At 40.1% G+C, this 23935-nt stretch overlaps 1 protein-coding gene across 1 annotated transcript; it reads left to right on the forward strand.

The window, feature by feature from the left end:
• Window positions 1–9855: 9855 nt before the first annotated feature.
• On the forward strand, window positions 9856–23615 carry Gimd1 (GIMAP family P-loop NTPase domain containing 1). The gene is made up of 3 exons (XM_006970365.4): window positions 9856–9980; window positions 12053–12447; window positions 21360–23615. The coding sequence occupies exons 2-3, from the start codon at window positions 12055–12057 to the stop codon at window positions 21618–21620; spliced, it is 654 nt and encodes a 217-aa protein (XP_006970427.1). The 5' UTR covers window positions 9856–9980; window positions 12053–12054; the 3' UTR covers window positions 21621–23615.
• The last annotated feature ends 320 nt before the right edge of the window (window positions 23616–23935 follow it).

A 23935-nucleotide genomic window follows, 5' to 3' on the forward strand; every position in this document is an offset into this window, starting at 1 on the left:
ATGAATATCCAGTTAATTTACTAGTACAGGTACAATTAACCTGTTTTTTGTTGTTGTTGTTGTTGTTGTTTTTTGAGACAGGGTCTCACTATATATTCCTTTCTTGCCTGGAATTCCCTATATAGACCATGCTGACTGGGAATTCACTGAGATCTGCTATGCTTTGCCACTCCAGTACTGGGATTAAAGGCATATGCCACCATGCCCCAAAACTTACTTGTTTTTGTTGTTGTTGTTGTTTATTTGTTTGTTTGTTTGTATTTAAGAATCTTTCTCTCATTGAATTATCTGGTCACCTTGAAACAAAATTATGGTTTATTCTTGTACTCTCAATTTTATCTCACAGATTTATATGTCTTTTTTTTAATGCCATAAATAATTTTTGAGTCTTCACAGCTAATGGACAAGAATAGAAATTTGGCTTTGATCAATGTGTTGAGGCTATGGAACACTGGGGGTGACCAAGAGAGAGGAGATTTAGGACTAAAGAGTCAGACCTCTGTGCTGTGGATATGTTCTGTATGCTGTGAATGTATTGCTCTGATTGGTTGATTAAATCTGATAAAATGCTGATTGGCCAGTAGCCAGGCAGGAAGTATAGGTGGTACAAGCAGAGAAGGTAATTCTGGGAAATGGAAGGCTGAGTCAGGAGATGCTGCCAGCCGCCACCACCATAAGAAGCAAGATGTAAAGACAGAACTGGGAAAGGTACCAAACCATGTGGTTAAACATAAATAAGAATTATGGGTTAATTTAAGATATAAGAACTAGATAGCAAGAAGCCTGCCACAGCCATACAGTTTATAAGTAATATAAGTCTCTGTGTGTTTAATTGGGTCTGAGTGGGAGAAAATAAAGCTTATCTATTTCATATAGGCAGTCAATATTACAGGCGAAATTTAAACCCACGTCTGTAAATTTTAAATAAACAGGTAACTTTTTCCAACTATATTTAGTTCAAAAAGGTTATTGTAGAAGATGTAAACTACATATAAACTCAAAATGTGAAATCTAGCTAGTATTTCCCTCTCTCCATTCCTCTCCACTACAATTTTTATGATGGTCTCATTTGTAAAGACATATGAATGATAGGTTGGTGTAGCTGAAGTTTTCTCCAGTCCTGCCTGGCCCACAGTCAGGACAAATCTCTCTCACCTGCTAGTCCTGCAGCTGCTTAGATCCAACCAAGTAAACACACAGAGACTTATATTACTTACAAACTGTATGGCCATGGCAGGCTTCTTGCTAACTATTTTTATATCTTAAATCAACCCATTTCTATTCATCTATAAGTTGCCACATGGCTCCTGGCTTACTGGTATCTTAACATCTTCTCATGGTGGCAGCTGGCAGCATCTCTCTGACTCAGCCTTTCACTTCCCAGAATTCTCCTCTCTCCTTGTCCCACCTATACTTCCTGCCCGGCTACTGACCAATCCGTGTTTTATTTATTAACCAATCAGAGCAACATGTTTAACATACAGAACATCCCACAGCAGGTGGGAATGGGTTTAAGACTGGAAAAGAATTCAGTTTTAAAAGTGTCTTATTGTAAAGATGATTTCAAATTTAACAGTTGTATATTAAACATGTACTATTTCCCTCCTCCTCCTCCTCTTCCTCCTTCTCCTCCTCTTTTCCTATAACAGAATACCTGAGTCTGGCTAATGTATGATGAAAGCTTTTTTTAGTTCATGAGTGTGCAATCCACAGTCAGGATAATGGGAGCCTTGGCTTCATCCTTTGGAGTAGGAAAAGTGGTTGGCATAAGCTGGAACAAGAAGAGAAGCAAGGAGACCAGCTTTGCTTTATCACATTATTTCACCATAACTAATCCCATCCCACAAGATGAGAACTCACACAAGAAAAGCCTCAATTCTATGTGGAATCTTCACCTGTAACCTAGATTCCTCATGCCACTGCCAAGTTGGGACCAGATTTGATGAGCCTTGTTTGAAACAAAGCCAAATCCAACCCTTGCATCTACTTCAGAGAGCCCCTTTGTAGAACACATTTTCAGGTCACTGCCCTCACCAACAGCAGTCCTGTAGAGTGAATCATTTCTTGTTTTCTACAGAAGAAAGACAGGCTTGGAAACATTCTTGACTTCATTGACCAGTTTTTCATTTGTGATCCTATTACACTTCCAGGTAGAAGTGCCTACTTAATTGTTTACTTAAGTGACTAACTCTGCCCATAGGTGATGATAAAAGGATGAAAAAGGGCATTGGAGCCTTCGGATTTTTTATGTTTTGTTTTATTTTGTTAGAGTGAGAAGACCTACGTGGAGGTCAGAGGAGCCACTTTTCAACTTTCACAGTGTAAGTCCCAGGTATTAAACTGAAATCATCGGGCCTGTCAGCAGACACCTTTACACACTACGTGATAAAAATGATCTTGAACCTGAGTGTGTTTCATTTTAGTTTTGATAAGACTTTTTGCCCTTATGAAACACATACAAGACTGAGGATAAAAATTGACAAATAAACCCTGTATAATTTGCCTAACACTTGGATTTCCAGAAAGTAAACAGTACACCCAAAGCACAGCAGCCACTGTCTTATGTTGTATATTTATTCATCAATTCTCCATCTATTTGCTGGGAGTGAAAAAGCTTCAGATCTTGTTTGTTATCTACAGTCCTTACATAAGCTGTAATAAACATCTGTGTCAAGTTTTACTTTTTAAATAAAATTATTTCAAGAATTATATTCACTTTAAATAACTGTAATTTATTTTTTAATGCATTCAAGCAAAGGAAAAGATGTATTCTTTCACACTGTGTGCTGTGAATACTGGTCATGATACCTAATTATCATACCAAGTTGTAAAGCCATCTGTATATTTATTTAACATGACAATACTAAGGATTACCCTTTTTCTCTGACTATAATGTAAATTTATGTACATCACAGAACTTAGAAATATCTCTAAAGAATACCTTAATTAATCCATAAGAAGAATCAGCATAACCAAGGACTGAAGATACAATTATCATCATACAAAGGACCACCGTGGGCCATGAAGCTGTTATGCCTGACATATGCAATCTGTTTCTCACCATTCTTTTGGCCAAGTTAAGCTTCCTATCAAGCTGTAAGGACACGATCTTTATTCCATTTTCTAATATCCTGTATACCTTCCCCATTTGGCTAGAAGGCGAAATTCAACTCTTCCGCTGCATCTGAAACAACAATATGTTTCAGATGAGTTTCCCCAAATATGATGGGCCTACGGTCTGTTTTTCAGCCCAGCAATTTTATAGTATTATTGTAAAGCGATGACTTCAATTTTATATAATAACGCTTGGCACAGATAGTGGCTCTTATCCAGACCTATTGCATTTCACCTTTTAGGAATTATGTAAATATCATATGTCTCTTTTCAAGATTTCCCCCACCATTGTTACATACTGACCTCATCTCTCACAGACCACACAACACATCAGCTTTAGCGTTTGTCTCTTCGTGCTTAGCTCATGCGACAAGCGCCTGAAATCCATTCTTGAAACTTACCACCCACTCTCTGGCCTGCTCTGCCTCTGAGCTGTAAATCACACGTACTAATTTCTGTGGTGTCTTGGCTGACAAGCAGGATGTGATGAACTGTGTGGGCTGTGATCACAGAGGTAGAGTGGGATTTTAACAATAGAGTCATTTATGAGAGTTTGGGGTATGACTTGAATAAAGTCAAGCAGAGGCAAAGGACTTTGGCCAAGTATATAGCATTTTACTCATGTTTGTGTCTCCATGCTGTAGTATGGTGAATAAGCAGATGGTCTCTGGATTGAAGAGGATCTGGGTTCGAGTCCCTCTCTACTGCTAAGTTGTGACTTGGGAAGGAAGCTTTTCCTGACCCTTGAGATTCTTCATCCAGAAATAACAATTGTGCCTACAACATACACTTGTTACTCTAAGTGCAGAAAAAAAATGCTTGTAAAACACGTACCACATGTCTGCCTTGTGGTGATTGATCTGTCAAGTTTTTATTGTTATTATTATTATTACTATTGTTATTGTGATGGTTTGGGGGCCTATATAATTATTGAAACTGAGATCAATAAGATGGGCCACAAACAGAAACAAAGCACTTTATTGTCAAACTTAAAATATCTTTGGACAACTTATCACTGTTTACAAAACTCCATAGTTCCTTGATTTTCTGCTTTACATGTTCCCTCAAAACAGTTCTAAGGAAAAAACCCAAAAAGAAAAACTGTTTTTAAAAATATATATTTATTAATTTTATATCCCAATCACAGTTTCCCTCTTCTCCTTCCAGTCCCTCCCCCGACCTCACTCTCCCAATCCACTCCTCTTCCACCTCTATTCAGAAAGGGACAGGCCTCCACTCTTTCTTCAGCAGGATTCCCTGAGCTCTGCCTAATGTTTGGCTGTGGGTCTCTGCATCTGTTTCCATCAGTTGCTAGATGAAGCCTCTCTGATGACAGTTGGGCTAGGCAACAAACTGTGAGTATAGCAGAATGTCTTTAGGCATCATTACATTGACTTATTTTTTCTCCAGTCATATTTGGTTCTATCCTAGGTCTCTGAGCCATCCAGCCTCTGGGTCCTAGCACTCCAGGCAGTGTCAGGGCTCACTCTCACGACATGGGTCTCAAGCTGGGTCAGTCATTAGTTGGCCACTCCCACAATCTCTTTTTCAACCTCACCGCAGCACATCTCATAGGCAGGACAGACTATAGTTCAAAGGTTATGTGACTGAATTGGTATCCCAATCCCTCTACTGGAAGTCTTACCTGGTCACAAGAGATGGCTAGTTCAAGCTGCTTATACATTATTGCTGAGTCTTAGCTGGGGTCATTCTTTGTAGATTCCTGGGAGTTTCCCTTGAACCAGGTTTCTACCTCACCCTGAAATGCCCCCCTTTCCAGTCATCTCATTCAGTTTTCTCCCTTCCATCCCCCACCCCATCCCTCAGGTTCCCATTTACAACCTGCTCCCAGTCTACCCATAAAATCTCTTCCTAGGGAGATGTGAGTGTCCCCCTTGAGTCCTCCTTGTGACCTAGCCTCTCTGGGTCTGTGGATTGTAACATGGTTATCCTTTACTTTACAACTAATATCCACTTATAAGTGAGTACATTCCATCTTTGACTTTCTGGGTCTGGGTTACTTCACCCAGTGTGATTTTTTTCTAGTTCCCTCCATTTGCCTGCAAATTTCATGATGTCATTGGAAACACTCTTTTTATGTGCACAGATAAGTTGCCACACACACACACACACACACACACACACACACACACACACACTAGAAGAGCCAGGTTGTAAATTTATGTTTTTTTCCTGGAGATCCATTTCAAACTTTAAAAGAACAAAAGCTCATTGTGTTTACATGAAAGAAAGTATTTCTTATTAAGTACATATAATCGGCAACACAGCTTCATAACAAAATGGAAAACCATTTCTAGAAATGAAAGTGATTAAACATTAAAAAATTTACGATGTAGGTAAAATAGGTATATACAATTAATCACCGAAACATACACAAAAAGGGTTAAATTATTGTGGTAGAATTTTTTAAGTTGTCTAAGAGTCACTACCAGTGTATTGTTCTGTTCAGCTATCTTCCTGGGAGCTTTACAAGTCTTTTAGGGATACATGATATAAATTATTGCAAAGATCCACACAAGAGAGAACTTTTCCTAATTTGTAAAGAAGGTAGCATATTCCAGAATAGGAAACATGACAAATATAAGATAAACAGAATGTTGAAGGGACTAGAGAGATGGTTTGGCGGGGGAACGTACTTGCTGTTTAAGCATGAGGACCTAGTTAGTCACGTTCCCAACACACTCACAAACGCCAGGTGTGCTGGTGCATGTCTGCAGCCCCAGTGGGAGGGGCACAGAGAAAGGCAGATTGCTAGCCAGCCAATCTAGCTGAAATGGTGAGCCCCAGGTTCAATAACAGGGATTTGATTTCAAAGAAAAGGTGAAAAGCAACATCAGCCTTTGACCTTCATGTGGATATGTGCCCACACATACATACATACATATACACCACAAACATATAAAATTATAAGCACTTTAAAAATAGAATATTGCTACTCTCACCGTCCATCCTGTCCCCAACCTTCCTTCCTTGCCCAGCCTGCCCAACCTGCTCCCTCAGGTTCCCATCCCCTCCACTGCCCCCCAACCCTGCCCCATTTACACAGGAGATCTCTTCTATTTCCTCTTCCCAGGGAAATCCAAGCATCCCTCTTTGGGCCATTGTTATCTAGCCTCTTTGGGCCTGTGAATTGTAAGTTGAGGATCCTGTACTTTACTCATAATATCTACTTATGAATGAATCATACTGTTTGCCTTTCTGGGTCTGGTTTACCTCACTCAGAATGATTTTTTTCTAGTTCCATATTTGCCTACAAATTTCATGAGGTCATTGTTTTTACCACTGAGTAATACTCCATTATGTAAATGTACCACTTTTTCCTTATCCATTCTTTGGTCAAGGGGCATATAGGTTGTTTCCAGGTTCTGGCTATTATGAATAATGCTGCTATGAACATAGTTGAGCAAGTGTCCTTGTGATATAATTGAGCATCCTTTAGGTATATGCCCAAGATTGGTATAGCTAGGTCTTGAGGTAGATTGATTCCCATTTTTCTGAGAAACTGCCATATTGATTTCCAAAGTGACTGTACAAGATGGCACTCCTATAAGCAGTGGAGGAGTGTTCCCCTTACTCCACATCCTCTCCAACATAAACTGTCATCAGTGATTTTTATCTTAGCCATTCTGACAGGTGTAAGACAGTATCACAGAGTCATTTTGATTTGCATTTCCCTGATGACTAAGGATGTTGAACAATTCTTTAAGTGTATCTCAGCCATTTGAGATTCTTCTGTTCAGAATTCTCTGTTTAGATCTGTACTCCGTTTTTTAATTGGATTATTTGGTATTATGATGTCTAGTTTTTTGAGTTCCTTATATATTTTGGAGATCAGCCCTCTGTCAGATGTGGGGTTGGTGAAGATTTTTTCTCATTCAGTAGACTGCCATTTTGTCTTATTGATGGTGTCCTTTGCCTTACAGAAGCTTCAGGGTTAGGGAAAAAATGTGATTCCAGGGAAACTCCCAGAAATCCACAAGGATGACCCCAGCTAAGACTTGTAGCAATAGTGGAGAGGGTACCTGAACTGGCCTTCTCCTGTAATCAGATTGGTGACTACCCTAATTGTCATAAGAAAGCCTTTATCCAGTAAATGATGGAAGCAGATGCAGAGATCCACAGCCAAGCACGGGGCAGGGCTCTGGGAGTCCTCTTGAAGAAAGGGAGCAGGGATTGTATGAGTGTGTGTGTATGTGTATGTGCGGGAGGGCATCAAGGTCATAACAGGGGAACCCACAGAGACAGCTGACTTGAGATAGTGGGAGCACATGGACTCTGGACCAATAGTTAGGGAGCCTGCATAGGACTGACCTAGGCCCTCTGTCATGTGTGTGACAGTTGTGTAGCTTGCTCTGTTTGTAAGGCTCATATCATTAAGATCAGGACCTGTCCCTGGCACTTAGCTGGCTTTTGAGAACCTGTTCCACATGCTAGATTACCTCGCCCAACCTTAATGTAACAGGAAGAGCTAGGTCCTACCTCAACTTGATGTGCCACGCTTTCTTCAAGCCCATAGGAGGCCTGCCCCTTTCTGAATGGAGAAGGAGAGAATGGGGAGGGAGGTAGATGAGAGTCAGGGTGGGAGGAGTTCAGGGGGAGAATGGGAGGAAAGGGGAGAAGGGAAACTGTGGTCAGTATGTAAAATAAATGAAAAAAAGGGAATAAAATAGAATAAAATTGAAAAATAGGATGTTGTAAAGCAATCTCATTGTTAATCAAGTTTCTAAAATTATGAATATTATAAGATTTAATGCAGTAGCATATTAAAAAGTGGTGTAACTTAAGTGAGTGATTGCTAACAACTGCTTTTGCCACCACAGAGTTCACATGCCAAGGATGCTTCCTTCATTGGTGCTTTTTATTGAAAAAGTGATTCCTTTTTTGTTTTTGTTTTTGTTTTTTTGTTTTGTTTTGTTTTGTTTTTTGAGACAGGGTTTCTCTGTGTAGCCTTGTGCCTTTCCTAGAACTTACTCTGTAACCCAGGCTGGCTTCGAACTCACACAGATCCACCTGGCTCTGCTTCCTGAGTGCTGGGATTAAAGGCGTGCACCACCATCACCTGGCAAAAGTGGGTAGTTTTGCATCCCAGAAATACAAAGGACTGAAACCTGAATGTTAGCCATTTCTACTCTGAAATAGTCCCTGAGTCCCTTCTGTTTCCCACTTTGGAAGATTCTGCCAGGCTGTAATTCTGAAGTTCCTATTCTTGGCCCACAGGATATTGTCCTCCTGGTTTTATACTCGGGTTTTTTTGGCTCTTCCCCTTCGACAATCAGCAGGCTGGCTTTTTTTTTTTTTTTTTTTTACTTTATTTTCTCAGGATCCACTTTATTTATTTTTTTTTACCTAAAGTAGCTAATTTTTGCTTTCTAACACAAATTTTGGAACCACCTACTTAAAGATAATGGATTTTTAGTCCAATAAAGGATATTTAGAAAAGTCTGTGAAAATATAATTTTCTTTCACACTGATTCAAAACAAATAGAAAGAAAATTGATCAGATTGTTAGTTTAATATCAGTAAATTTTTCTTCTATAAGTCCATGAAATTGGCTCAAAGCTAATATTGCAATTAGACAATGTGTCTAAAAATCTGCAGATCCAATAACAAGTATAACAATGCTTGTGAACTATCTTCTTCCTTTTATAACCAGTCGGCTCGGCTGCTGCATTCAGCAAATGACCTAAATTATGACCTTGGAGGTGAGAGATTAAAAAATTAGGGTCTGTGTATGCTTGTTGCTTTCCATAAAAGAACACAGAAACAAAGGCCTCTTTGCTCTAATTCTTTTTTTTTTTAATCCACCCTACAATGAATATGTGTGTAGATTGTTGGATGTCAGTTTACACTTTGAGAAGGAAATTAAATTCTAGTTGGAAATTCCTTCTGAGGGAACATGCTGCTACTGCCACCTGGGGGAAGCTCTTTCCTGCTTCATCCAAGACAACTAATGTTCTCACAAAGGATAGAGCCCATTCACATCTTCCTTGTCAGATCCACACAGGAAGAAGTTCCAGCTGTCTCCAGATTCCCTTCACAAAAGAACTACTCAATAGACTTCTTGAGAGCTATAAGAGAGGACCAGAATGTAATCACAATGAGGCTTCTATATCTTATATGCGACATGAAAAAGTTTGGGGAAGTATGGGCTATAAACTAAGAAGTGGAGAAAGTCAAATTTGAGCTTTTAATATCAAAACAAAACTAATTTTAAAGAAAAATTATTTAATGGTAACTTACACTTAACTGTGCACCTTAAATATGTCATCATAGTTAGTGATGGTTATTTGATTATGAAAATTGCATGTCCTCAAAAACGCACACAGGAGATTTTAACAGGTTAAGATGATGATGATGCATTTCAAGTATATGGAAATAAACTAGAGAATTTTTCTCATAAAATTTTGAATTTGTGAATTAAATACTGTTACATACTCTGTAACTATTATACACATGTTTATTGACATTTTTCATGAAGTAGTGACATAGCATTTATCAATTAAAATGGAAAACTTATAACTTTCGCCAAGAATGTTTCATACTTTTGCTGTAGGAACCTTGTTATTTATTAGAAACACAATTAAAGAGTCTAATTCTGGAAGCAGAAGTTTCAGGAAGTATCTATTAAAATTATAAGCCTGTCAAGTAACGTCAGTAGGCTCTGATTAGAAGACGACAGTTAATCACTTGTGAAGAGGATGTCTGGTAACAGATTAACTAAGAAAAATAATACAGTATCAGTCCCCTGCTGGTACCACAGTCAGGAGACTAAAGTTCATTTCAAAGAATACACTGTACCAGTTCCAAGAAAGTCTGTGAAGAATAGGTTTCCAAGACGGCAAAAGGTAAGTGGCACACGGCTGGTTCTAAAATCTGCTAGATCTGTGATTCAGGACTAGACAGCCGTGAATGGAACTCAGTGTAGGTGACACAATGAAATGAGCTGCATGAGCTGAGATATACTTGAGGGGCGCTGGAACCAGTGACATTTTGTTCAACTGTGTGGTTCCTTGAAGGTATTTGTGATAAGATCTGGAAATACTGGGGTGAGGGACCTTAGAGAACATGTAGGCTACTTAACACCATAAAATAGAATTGTAGATCACAAGCAAAGTAATCTATTACATGTTGAAGAGTATTTATGATTCAGCAAATTGAGGTCAACTGACAGTTTGCCAGTAGTTTTCCTCATCAATCAATGAAAGTGACCAATGACCTTAAAATGCTCTAAGGCTTATGCACTGCATGAGAACTGACCCCTTACCACACAGGTTCTTCAAATGGAAGTTCTTCTGCTTCCTAAATGAACTGCAGAGTTTTGTCAAAGAGCCCACACTTCCCAGTGATCAGCCATGCAATGACTTGTTGTTTCCTAACAGTTATCACAAGCAGCTCTCCTTTCCATTAGATTGTTTCCTGGTTGTGCAACAATGTTTCATAAGGAGAAGCAACAGCCGTCTTTGGCAGCATTTATGTTGCCTAGGAGAAAAGCAGTCCGGAAGCAGGGAAGAGGGAGTTTTGCAGTTGGCACTTGTACCTTCAGGGAGTGAGGAGATGGGCAAGTGGTGGACACCGTTAAAATGTCGAACAGGCAATTCTCTTTCGAGAAACACACACTCATGCTCTTAGGTTGACCTTACTTTGTTCATAAGTATCTCTCTTTCTCTTACTACTTTAAAACTGTGGGCTTCAAAAACTATATTAGAATCACTTTTAATTCTAAGTCTGATTCTTAAAAATTAAATAATACAATACTGAATGAAGCTGGACATGGTGGCTTATGTCCGGGCAGATGAATTCAGGTGAATAGCCCTAAGTTTGAGATCAAACTACATAGTAGTTCCAGACAAGCCTGCCAACCTGAGCTACAGAGTGAGACTCCTGTTTCAAAGTGGAAGGGGGTGCTGGAGAGATAGTTCCATGGCTAAGAGAACTGACTATTCGTCCAGAGGACCATGGTTTGAGTCTCAGCACCCATATTGAGTGGCTCACAACCATTCTTAATTTCCGTTCCAAAGAATCCAATGCCCATCTTCTGGCCTCTGTAGACAACAGACATGCATGTGATACACATACATGTATACAGGCAAACCACTTATACATATAAAAATAAATTGAAAAGAAAATTTAAGAAAAGAGAAAAGATAGTCAAAAATGCTTTTTCTTTCACCATTGTGTTTCTTTCTACTTTTTCAACAGAGAGTGAATTTTAAATCTTCCCCATGGGTTCCTGAACTCAGTGATCTCAATCCCGAACTCTCTCTTCCACCACACTGAGGCATTAAAATGTTCTTCCTAAATGAGTTTATTTTCATGGGATTTGACTTCTCCCTCTTTTTCCTGCTGTCATCCCTTCCTTAGACATTCCTCACTTCTATTTGGTTTTTCTCTGTTTTCCCACTATTGTTCCCATCCCCACTGTTTGTGTGGCATCTGTAATGGAGCACATGGACCTACTTAGGTCACTACAAAGGAAGAGAAAGCACATCACAGGCAGAACAGGAAGCTCTCCATCCATGGATGCTGCATCTGCAGATTCACTCAGTCACAGGCTGAAAATATTCAGAAAATAAAGTCTGTATTGGCCATGTAGAGGCCCTCTTTTTTCTTGTCACTGTTCCCCCAAACAATATAGTAGGACAGTACTTACATTGTACTGTTAGAATTATACTAAGTTAATTTAGGTATTATTTAGAGTATTGTAAAGGGTGCTAAGCACAGGTTATATGAATACTACATCATTTTATATAAGCAACTTGAGAAGGAGCAGGTTTTGGTGAACACTGAGGCAGTGAGTCATTTCCCCCCAGACACTGAGGGACAACCGTACACAGAGTATCCCAAGCCAGGTCAGAGGCTACATATTGGGCAAGTAATGATACCTGACTCTCCTTGTGGTGCTCTTGTTTACCCACAGATATGACAGACACCAACAAGATGACCATCAATTTGGCTGTCTTTGGCAGGACTCAGAGTGGGAAGAGTTCAGCAGGGAATACTCTTTTGGGAAGTGCTGACTTCTACAGCAGTTTCTCTCCAGGCTCTGTAACTGAAGACTGCCACCTGGGCCGCAGCTGTCACCTCCACAGCTTCATGCGTCGAGGGGGACAAGAAGTAACCCTGCAGATACAGGTCCTGGACACTCCAGGGTATCCACACAGCAAGCTGAGCATGAGACATGTGAAGCAGGAAGTCAAGAAGGCCCTGGCACATCACTTTGGACAAGAGGGTCTCCATCTTGCTCTGCTCGTCCAGAGAGCAGATGTGCCTTTCTTCGGACAGGAAGCACCTAACCCAGTCCAGTTGATCCAGGTAATAGAAAGGTGCAATTATGCTGGCATCATTATCGATTCAGGTACTATAAAGATGCAATTATATTGACACCATTATCCCCACCTGGGGGCATTATCTTCATAGGCAAGGCCCAGGAACAAACTGGTTCAGAAGATACTTGAGCTACAAAGTGCAAATCCTACAGCAACAGTCAGTAAAAAGTGACTTGATTTTCTACTGGTTCTATTTTGTAATTTCCTTTAGAGTCGTGGCTCTCAACTTTCCTAATGCTGCGACCCTTTAATACAGTTTCTCATGTGTGACCCCCAACCATAAAATTATTTTATTGCTACTTCATAGCTGTAATTTTGCTACTGTTATGAATTGTAGTGTAAATATCTGATACACTGGATGCCTGACAAGAGGCACCAAGGGGTCACAACAACATTGAGAACTGCTGTTTTGGATCATAGGCAGAAAGTTTTAGACACTAATTTCCAGAAGGTAAGCCTTAAATCCTTAAGAACCTTGGCCTTGACTAAGTTTGTACTAGGTAACTCTTGGACCATCTGCACCAGAATCAGCTGGGCAACTTGTTAAAAACACAGATTTGCCCATGACTATTGAAATAGCATCTCAAGAGTGAGACTTGCATGTCTGCATTTCCATGTTGTTATATAGGTTTATTAAAACAAGGTGAGTTCAAAACTACCAATGGAATACCCACACACCATGCAACATCAAGGGGGACAATTTGCTATAATTCATCAACAAATGCATTTTTACCCACTGATGGTGCTGAGTGCTTGTAGGGACAGGAGACCCAATTACAAAAAGCTTATAATCTACAAGAGGCAAATAAATGTCAGAAATGACAATGGTGTTAACTCCAAAGTAGTGTAATGTGTTAGAGGAGTTATGCAAGACTTAGCATCAAAATAAATGTTGCAGGAAGACCATGCATAACGTAGGACAGTACTTACATTGTACGGTTAGAATTATACTAAGTATAATCTAAATATCATTTAGAGTATTATAAAGGTACTGAGCTTAGGTTATATGAATACTACATTATTTTATATAAGAAACCCGGGAACAAACAGGTTTTGCTAAATGCTGGGACAGTGAGTCATTCTCCCATAGACACTGAGGAACAACTGTACACAAACATCCCAGGCCAGGTCAGAGGCTACACATAGATACCTAACTCTCTTTGTGGTGCCTTTGTTTACTCACAGCTATGACAGATGTTCAGATGAAGGACTTTCCCCCTTTAACAGGAAATGACAAAAGATTGATCCAAATGGCAGATACACAATGTGTAAATACAAGAAAGAAATCTGCAGTTTCCCATGTTTTCCTGCCATGGCAGCCATAGAAAATTCTCCATTACAGTCATGAACTACAAAGACTTTAGACAGAACCAAAATAATACATGCTGCATCTATTTATACTCATTTATTTGTTCATTTGGCATTAGATACTAAGTCCGGAGCTTTATTTATTAGACAGTCCAGCAAAGGAGCTAGGTAAGGAGAAGGGCTTTGGAGGAATAAAGAGGAGGGTATATATGAATACTACAAAGAATACTGTAGGGAAAAGGCCTATATATAATTACTTACAATTCCTAGAAATTATTCATTGACCTACTCCATTCTGGTCTAGCTCCATTCTCTAGAGAGGGTTCACTCAAATTTACTACTTGGGACTGCCCTAGTCACTGTGTTCAGGTAAAGAACTTTCCCCCTTTAACTAACATTTAAGACAAAAGATTGCCCCAAACAGCAGACACACATTTTGTTTCTCCGCAGTTATGCGTGTTTGTAAAGTGTGTGGGAAAGTAGCAGTGGAAAACTTAGAGTGACAAGAGCAAACCATTCACCTTCCAACTCCTGAAGATTCGAGTCATGTTGTCAACAGTAAACAAGATGTCGTAATTAAGATACAGCATGAAATCTAAGGCAACGACACAGCTCCCCACCCCACACTACGAAAACCTGTGTTTCAAAGCATTTCTGGTAGGAATCAAGTAGCAGGAACCTGCACCCAAACATCAGGATAATTTTAAGAACAGATTTAATATCCACTTAAGGCTGCTTTACATAAGTTCAGTAAATTCACAAACAACTACTTCTCAAAAGCCATCCTGATTCTCTCCATATATATCATTATTCTTCCCTGTGAGACACTATGCTGAGGCCAAAAGGATTTCAATATTATACATTTTGAAAATAGATTCTTCCAGTGTTAGTATACAGAACATTATAATCCACTGTTTTGCTGCAAGGCAATTTAACTCACCCTTGTCTCTTTTGAAATGGAACCTGCATAACTTTCTCCAAAAGCTGCCTTCCTTAAGTCATTGTCTATGTCAGGAGTTGAAGACAAATAGGAGATGGGTGTGAACAAAGTTCAGATCCTATTTTGTTTTGTTTTGTTTTTTCTAGGATAAATAATTTCTCTTTTTTTCTGAATATCAGCAGACAAGACTTATCAATCCTCAGAGTGGCCCATGAGTGCTGGAAGTTGTTGCAGACCTGTTTGGGGTCTCTCTTGCTCTTCTTTCTGGTGATGGTCTCTGAGGCCCAGACTGAATGCTTATGACTTTCTTCCTGAAGGTGCCTCAGATACCCATGGTAGCCAGCTGTGTGTGCTCACAGATCAGGAGCAGCTGCCAGATGTCTTGACATTCGACAGGACCAAGAGAAGCTGTTTAAGGGGTTGTTAAGGTTCATGGGTTCCAGGCATGCCCTGGATTTCGTTTTCTTCTTGGCTGATAAACAAGGAGAACGGAGTAACTGTCCTTTCCCTTTCCGGGTAAGGGGGGGCAGGGGGAGTCCTGGCATGGAAGGCCTGGCCTCGTCCTCCCTGTGCCTTTCTGTTGTCTCCTGGTTTGTGCTTTAAGATTTTGCTTTAATATTTGTCATAGGCTGCCAGCTGTGATGATTAAAGCATTCTTCCAAATGATCTTTTTCTTTATTTATATTAGGTCCATACTAGAGATGTCAGTGAGTTGTATCCTCCAAAATGGGAAAGGAAAGGAATGACTCATATGAGCGTTAGTGGGAATATTATTTGAATATTAAGAAGAAAATCCACAAATGTATCAGAGAAGACATAATAGTCTCCTCCAATACAGATGCAGCATGCAGGAGACAAAGTCGCTCTAGGGACTGAAACTACGAACTGACTAGAGTTTATATTCTTTTGTACAATCATGGGCAGTATTACTATTGTGAACAAGCAGGCTTCGAGAATATATTGTTGTCTTAGAATTAACCACTCAGCTGTTGATGCTGCCGGTGGTGGCTCATAATACAACAGGCTCACAAAGGCCAGTGATGGGCCTGCGAGTACTAGACAAATCTCACGGGTCTATTCAGCAGTTAGAACTTACTCAAAGATAAGCCTGATGTTACTAGCCTTTCTCGGTTTTAGTCTCAGTCCCATCACCAAAGATGCTGATTTCATTGATATTAAAGACTTCTACACACTAGTGTTAGTAAATCTGACGTGCTTAGCGCTGAGATCACCTTACAAAGGAGAGCCACTGAAAATGGCAAAGCAGCACTGTTAGGACTGCTGCTCATGTACGCTGAGATGACCACTCATTCCAGTGAACCCCAGAGAGGGGTGGCTTATTACAGAGGTGAAGGACATGGTTTCTGTGTCCAGGCTCCTTCTTAGCTGCTTGTTTGCACCATGACCTTGGGCAAGTAACTTCTCTGAACCTCATTGGTTAGCAGCAAGTGATGAGAGTATCTATTTAACTGGTTTCCTTTTGGACTGTGACATGGTCTCAGCAGTAGTAAATCCTTTAACTAAGACACTGGCACGGAAGTGTACCATAAAAGTTTAGCTGTGGGAATTATCATTTTATATTATGATTAGTCAAGGCTCTGACAGGCAGGGACCTTTTCTTAACATTTCATAAGGCCTGCCAATAATCAGCAATGTGACCACATGACTTCCATCAAGCCATTTAACATCACAAGGCCTTAATACTCTCGTGTTTAAAATGAGATGATTTGGATAGATGCTTTCTTGTGTTGAATATTCCCTGAATCTGACTTGAGGAGTTTTCATTCAGCTTTGACTACCTGGAAAGGAAAATGTGGCACTTTAAAGAGAGATGAGACTAAGGGAATAGCACACACACACACACACACACACACACACACACACACACACACACGACCCTCTTGTTCCATGATAACTTTTTTTCTCAGCTGATGTAATTGTTGGCTTTTTTTCTAAAGTTTCCCCCTAAAAAGTCCAGATGCTATGATTTCATCAACCACAAACAAATGGGGCAGGGCTGGTGAGGTCCTGAGAAAATGAACCATTCCTGGAAAACAAAGTTTATATTCTAACTAGTTGTCCCAAAAGGACTAGATGGACTCATACCTGTGAGCACCATGAAACCAAACCATCCGTGGTTGTAGCATTTTCATTCGGCTTGGTACTATATTGAAACTATTAACACCAGATAAATTACTTCTACTTATTCTGCTCTTGAATTTCTTTTGAGACATTGATCAACTCTGATTGTTCATTCTCTGAGTCCACAGAGACCATGCTTGGCCCCTGACATGATGACTATCTTTAAGTGACACTATTTTCAAACATTCAACTATTTTCTGGCCAAAGACCAATCGAAAGATTATAAAGTAAATCAGCCATTCTTTTCTGGTTTGGGCAGTAACTCAAAAGTGAATTTTCTCTCACAGTTTAAGAGATAAGTATCCTTTCATAAAAAATTACCAGTCTATTAGAACTTCTTCGTGGCTGAACACTTGGACTTGTGAGTGGCATGGAGTTCAATGCTTCCACTCATCTGCCCTGAATGAGGTAACTTTGAAGTATAGGAACCACCTGAAGGGAAAAGGGGGAAGGCATGTTGTTGCAAAGTCAGGAACTGAGAGAATGATGCTACTTACTTTTTAAAGTATTAACTTAGTAAGAAAAGAATCATGTTATGATATGTACACCCAGAAAGGGATGTTGTACAAAATAATATTTTAGCATGTACTTCTATTACAATGATAACTCAGAACTATTTCATGGCAGGTATGGTCTAGGTACCAACCAAAGCCATCAGGATGGTGGGTCTGGTGGTGCTCAAGAGCTAAGAATACAAGTTATTTACAAACTTGTACATAAACATCTTAGTATCATGACAATCAGTATGGCACAGTAATGGTACACTGAGGCTCCAAATGCAAGAAACTTTCAGCCTGAAGTGTGATCAAGGGTCAATATCCGTACCTGAGTGGAAATAAGATCCCAATACCATACAACCCCTACTCTTACATTATGTAAATTCTTTATTTTATGATTATCTATCATCATCATTATTAGGCTATGTGTATGTATTTATGCACAGGGGCCATAGTATGAGTGTAGAGGTCAGAGGTCAACTTGGCTTTTGAGGAAGTTCTAAGGATCTAACTCAGGTCATCATGTTACTGGAATTTTGGGGACCCTTTCATGTTGGCCTCATGAAACAGGGGAAACCCAGGTCCCTTCTTGAGGATCTCAGTCTCAATAATATACTTTAAGAATGATTCAAACGAAAGCTCAAGGACAATTTTATTAGAGCTAAAAGACCAAAATAGAGCGGATAAGTTGCAAACTTCAGCAGCTACTTGAAGGAGCAGAATGGAGGAGGGAAGGAAAAAGCCATGCCCTTTAAACCAGTGTGGAAGTCGGACATATGGTGGGAAAGCAGCCACTTGGTGGGAAGGATGCTGTAGAGAAAGAGTAAGAGAGCCCCCAAACGCTGGGGAAGCTCCAAGTGTTAGGGAGAGCATACTTTTAAAAGAGACTGAAGGAAGCATGGCCATGGCCGGGTAAGCTACCTCACTGTGAGTTGGGGATTCTGGGAAGGAAAGGCACAGCATCTCATTAAAAAGGAAATTATTTCACCTATTGCTTTAGCATGACTTAGGTGAGTCCACCTTCCAAGGGGGGGTCCCTTGGCCTGGCCTAGCTGGGACATTAGGTCGCTACTCAGGCCAGAGAGCCTGTTCTTTTAATGAGAACAAGCTTTCTCCTGATGAGGCTTTAGTGTTACCCAGACAAACAGGCTCAGACTGTGAGCACTTTTATCCCCTGAGCCATCTTGCAGGCCCATGCTAATTCCTTTGTAGCAAATAACAGGTATTTATTGTCTCTTAGTTCATGAGGTCAGAAGTCTGAAATCACAGATTTGGCAAGGTTTGTTTCTTCTGAGAGCCGAGAGCAAATGATGTGTCCCAGGCCTTCTCCTGGACTATTTTCTCCTGCACACGACTATTTCCAGGGTCCATGACCTTCTCCTTATATTTGTGTCTCTGTTTAAATTTTCCTGTTTTATAAGGACATCAATAATTTTGGACCAGGAGCTAACCTAATGACTTTTCCTTAAATTAATCACATCTTTATGACACTCTTTCCAAATAAGGTCACATTCTGAGGGACTGGGGATTGGGACTTGGCATATGAATTAGGGGGAGGACACAGTTCAACCCTAATGTCACTGTTCATGCACAATGCTGCCTGTGTCTCCTCTCGATCAGAGATATGTACAGCACACTGCAAGCACAACAGAGTCCTATGAATGTTCTTTATTCTGACACGCCATGCGTTGTCGACATCAGATAGATACTTAGATTTATAGAGTTATGGTCTTTAGTGGTTGAGCAAACATGAATTTTCGAATGAACTTGGATTGAAAAACACACAAGAATGTGATAAATGAAACTCAGCTTTGAGCAATCCTTATGTATTTACTGTTAAGGTAATGCTGTCTGATAGATTGATCCTGAAAAGTCATCTCATGTTTTTTGAAACAGGATGTTTTAGGAGAACCTGTAACTCTGTGATGTAGGTAGACAAATTCCAATGAGGTACAGGATGTTTTAGGGGAACCTGTCACTCTGTAATGTAGGTAGACAAATTCTGATGAGGTACAGGATGCTTTCAGGAAACCTCTAACTCTTTGGTGCAGGTAGACAAATTCTGATAAGGTACAGGATGTTTTGGGGAAACTGTAACTCTGCAATGTAGGTAGACAAATTGTGATCAGGTGAGAGCAAACAGGTAGACTCATCCCTACAGAAATTTGCTCTGAATGCAGAGTGAAAGCACAGACTGTAAGAAATCTACCACAGTGAGCTATAAAACTCAGTAGTACAGGGTTATGTCCCAGAGAATAAATTCAGAACTGAATCCCCAAAACCAGACTAACTATGTCTGCTATTTGACTCAACAAAGAGGATCCAAATTCCAAAACATTCAGCAGATATTGCAGAGAGTTCACAGTGTGCTGGAACCCTGGGATGACAATGCAGACACAGACCGTGCCTTCAAAGAGGTCACTAAGTTTCAGTGACATATGTATAAATAAATGGCTCTGATAAAAGCCAGACTGTTCCCAGGAGTTGTAATTAGTATTCATAGCCATAGATAGCTCTAAAATCCCTGTCTCAGAGTTTTTATATTAGACCTGCTTGTCCTAATTCCTTCCTTCACTTCCTCTTTACTTTCCTCCTTTCCTCCCACCCTTCCCTTCATTTTACTCCACTATAAATACCAACCATGTATTTGCTGTATACAGTGAGACATAGCTTTCCCGTTTCAATGAAAATATTACTAATGTATAGTTTAGCCTCTCCATGTGTCAGTTTTCGATGTCACAACAGGAACAGTAATAGTATTATGGCAAAGATTCATGTTGAACATCAAAAAGTTATGCGTGGAAAAGCATGGCAGTGCTTGCCTCCAACCCAGCACTAGGGAGGCAAAAGCAGGGTTGGTATGTTTGAGGTCGGCCGTGGGGAGCAGAGAAAGAATCTGTCTCAGAAAACTCAAACCACACCAACCCAAACTGAAGAGAGAACAGGAGGGGAGGGGGGAGGAGGCAGGAGACTAAAGGAGATTGCCCATTTTAAAAGCTTAGCATACTATCTGGCACTAATTCTTCATTTTTTCTGTTTGCTTTCTTCTAGATAGAAGTCCTTGCTATCTCTTGTGTTCATTCACAGACATTTTGCATTTTTAATAAAAGTGTTACAAACTGGTAAATACATCAGTCATGGGCGCATATAGATGGGAGAAAATGTTACTTTACTGTCAGCTGGTTAAGATTTCATGTAAGTTTGGAAACATTCAAAAGTTGATGGTTACTCCTAGACGCCTTTTGCATTGGATGAGCAATATGCCACATGCCGTGGTTTCTGCTTTATATCAGCTAATTTTCACTAATCAAGGAAGAATTTATTACACAACCAACTCGCACATATCACTAAACAAAGGGACAACAGTCTTCAGTGCTTTTCAAGCACATTAGAAGAAGCCATTTGATAAATTGCCTTTGATTCCAGGCATGTGGCAAGAGGAACATAAGGATTACAGTAATCTTGTGTAGCTGTTCCAACTCACCAAATGGATTTTGATCTTAGCTTTTCCGTTACTTGTCATCTAGTTAATCAATGAAGCATAACCAGATTATGTCATTTTAATCCCTTAGTAGATAGTTTAGTGGTGATAACATGACAAAAAAAAGATGCTGTAACAATTGCCTTGCTCAAGGTAGCATGAATTAAAGGAATTGAGTGGTTCTAACGGGGTCTGGTTGTGAAGTTAAATATAAGCAACCACTGAGTGCTGGCCATACTACATTCAGTGTAGCCAGATGCTCTGCAGCATTAAGTTTTTGCATATCAATTACAACAGCAAAGTAAAACAGTGAACTAAAGCCTTTTGTTGTTGTTCAGAAACCTCATCCATCTTCCTCAATGTGCTAACAACACTTGAGCTCATAGCCACTTCCTATTACATATATCAGCTTTCAGAAATATCATGACACATGGATCTGTTGGCTAATGACACTGGATTAATAATGGCTTTGCTCATGTTTGAGGAATAGAGTCCAAGGCAAATAGTCATTTAACTTCTCTCTCTTTCAGGAACTTCTGGGAGATTCTTGGAAGAATTACACTGCTGTTCTTTTTACCCACGCAGAAAAAATAGAAGAGGCAGGGATCAGTGAAGATGAATATTTGCACGAGGCTTCTGATACACTGTTAACTCTGCTAAATTCTGTTCAGCGGAGGTATGCTTTCCTGTATGAAAAAGGTAACTTGTGCAATGAACAAAGATTTCAAGTCTTAGAAAGAATCATGGAATTTATAAAAGAAAATCATTATCAAGTTCTTAGTTTTACATAAAATTTAAGTGAAAAGAAAAGAGCACTGGGTATCACTTAAGGTATGGAAATCTAATTTTAAAATCTTGCCTTTGTTCACATGAATATTGGGAATGAGAATTCCCTGTACTGATGTATAGCCATTTTGGAAAATTGTAAATAAAAAATAATATCAAGGATTCAAGATGTCAAAATTATATTCATAAGTATTTATCTAACAGAAAGTGTGTACATTTGCGCCTTCAGATACATATACAAGAATGCTCATGGTGGCACCATTCATAATAGTTAAGAACTGAAAACCATCCAAACGTTCATTAATAGAATGATGTGCAAATTACAGTGTATTAATACAGTGAGGTGTTACAGTGATGAAAATGAACAAACTCAGTTGGTTGTAACAGTAGAATCAACTGTTTAACTACAATGTCAAGACAAAAGAAAGAAGCCAGACATGAAGTGTGCTTTGTGACTCCATTTATGTAAAGCCCAGAAACAGTCAAAACTACCTAACTACTCTGGAGGTAGAAGTGCTGGGGATCAGGAGAGCAAAAGGATGCTGTGAGATAGCTTCAGAGATTTTGATAATGCTATTTCCTGGTTTGGATGAAAATTCATAGGGTGTGTACCTTGTGAAAATGGAGAAAAATTTCTTGAAGGTTATGAGCCCCTCACTATAGTTTTTATTAAGAAAATTTTTGTTCATTCATTTTATACACCAAGCAAAGATCCCCCCTTTCCTCCTCCCGCCCCACACCAGCCTCCCCTCCCAACCCATCCCCTACTCCCTCCCACAAGAAGGCAAGGCCTCCCATGTGGAGGCACATTCATTAGAGGCAAGTCCAAGCCCTTCCCCCTGACTCAAGGCTGCATGAGGTGTCCCATCATAGGCAATGGGCTCCACAAAGCCCACTCATATACCAGAGATGGATTCTGAACCTACCGCCAGGGGGCCTCCCAAGCAGATCAAGTTACACAACTATCTCACCATGCGAAGGGCCTAGTCCAGTCCCATGTAGGCGCTACAGCCATTGATCCAACTTTCATGAGTTCCCTCTAGTTTGGTTTGGTCGTCCCTGCATGCTTCCCCATCATGATCCTGATGCATTTGCTCATAGAATCCCTCTTCTCTCTCTTTGACTGGACTCCTGGAACTGTCTAGTGATTGGCTGTGGATCTCTGCATCTGCTTCCATCAGTCATTAGAGAAAAGTTCTGTGATGACAGTTAAGGTATTCATCAGTCTGATCTCTGAAGCAAGCCAGTTCAGTTCAGGCACCCTCTCTACTATTGCTAGTAGCACTGGCTGGGGTCATCCTTGGGGATTCCTGGCAACTTTTCTAGCACTGGGCTTTTCTCTATCCCCATGATGTCTCTCTCTATCATAGTATCTCTCATTGCATTCCCCACCTCTCCCTGTTCCAGTTCAACCATCCCATTCCCTTATGTTCTCATCCCCTACCCCCTACCCTCCATTGCCCTCCCCTTATCCCCAGTTAACTCATGGAGATCTCATCTATTTCCCCTTCCCAGGGCAGTCCATGCATCCCTCTTTGGGTTTTCCCTCTTAGTAATCTTCTCTGGAGTTGTGGATTGTTGCCTGATTACCCTTTGCTTTATATCTAGTATCCACTTATAAGTGGGTACATACCAATGTGGTGATATTTTATTTGTGCTGAAATGTGATATTTTATTTGTATGCTAATAAATAAAGTTTGCCTGGAGATCAGAGGTCATAGCCATAAACAGAAGTCAGGCAGTGGTAGCACATGCCCTTAATCTGATCACATGGCAGGCAGAGTCTCTGTGTGGTCAAGGACACAGCCAAGCACGATAACACACACCTTTAATCCCAGTACCAACCATAGAGACCTGGAGGTCTGTATAGACAAGTGATGTGGCTTGGCTTAGAGCCAATGAGAAGGTAGAACAGGAAGGCAATAAAGGCTCAGGTTAGACAGGAAGAAGCTCTCTCTTGGGACACTACAGTGAGGTGGTAAGCTAAGGTTAGTTGGTGGCTATTGCTCTGGTCTCTACGGCTTGTACCTCTGTATTTGGCTTTGTGTTTCTTATTTAATAAGACTGTTTAGAAATTCATCTACATATCATGTTTGTCCTTCTGAGTCTGGGTTACCTCACTCAGGATGGTATTTTCTAGTTCCATCCATTTGCCTGTAAATTTCATGATATCATTGTTTTTCTCTGCAGCATAGTACTCCATTGTGTTTATGTACCATATTTTCTCAATCCATTCTTCAGTTGAGGGGCATCTAGGTTGTTTCCAGGTTCTGGCTATTATGAATAATGCTGCTATGAACATAGTTGAGCATGTGTCCTT

This window comes from Peromyscus maniculatus, chromosome 6, assembly GCF_049852395.1.
Source record: "Peromyscus maniculatus bairdii isolate BWxNUB_F1_BW_parent chromosome 6, HU_Pman_BW_mat_3.1, whole genome shotgun sequence".
NCBI lineage: Eukaryota > Metazoa > Chordata > Mammalia > Rodentia > Cricetidae > Peromyscus > Peromyscus maniculatus.

Coding starts and splice junctions, on each gene's coding strand:
- Gimd1 (XM_006970365.4), top strand. CDS start 12,055: ATGACAGACACCAACAAGATGACCATCAATTTGGCTGTCTTTGGCAGG. Junction 12,448..21,359: donor ACCCAGTCCAGTTGATCCAG/GTAATAGAAAGG, acceptor TCTCTCTTTCAG/GAACTTCTGGGAGATTCTTG.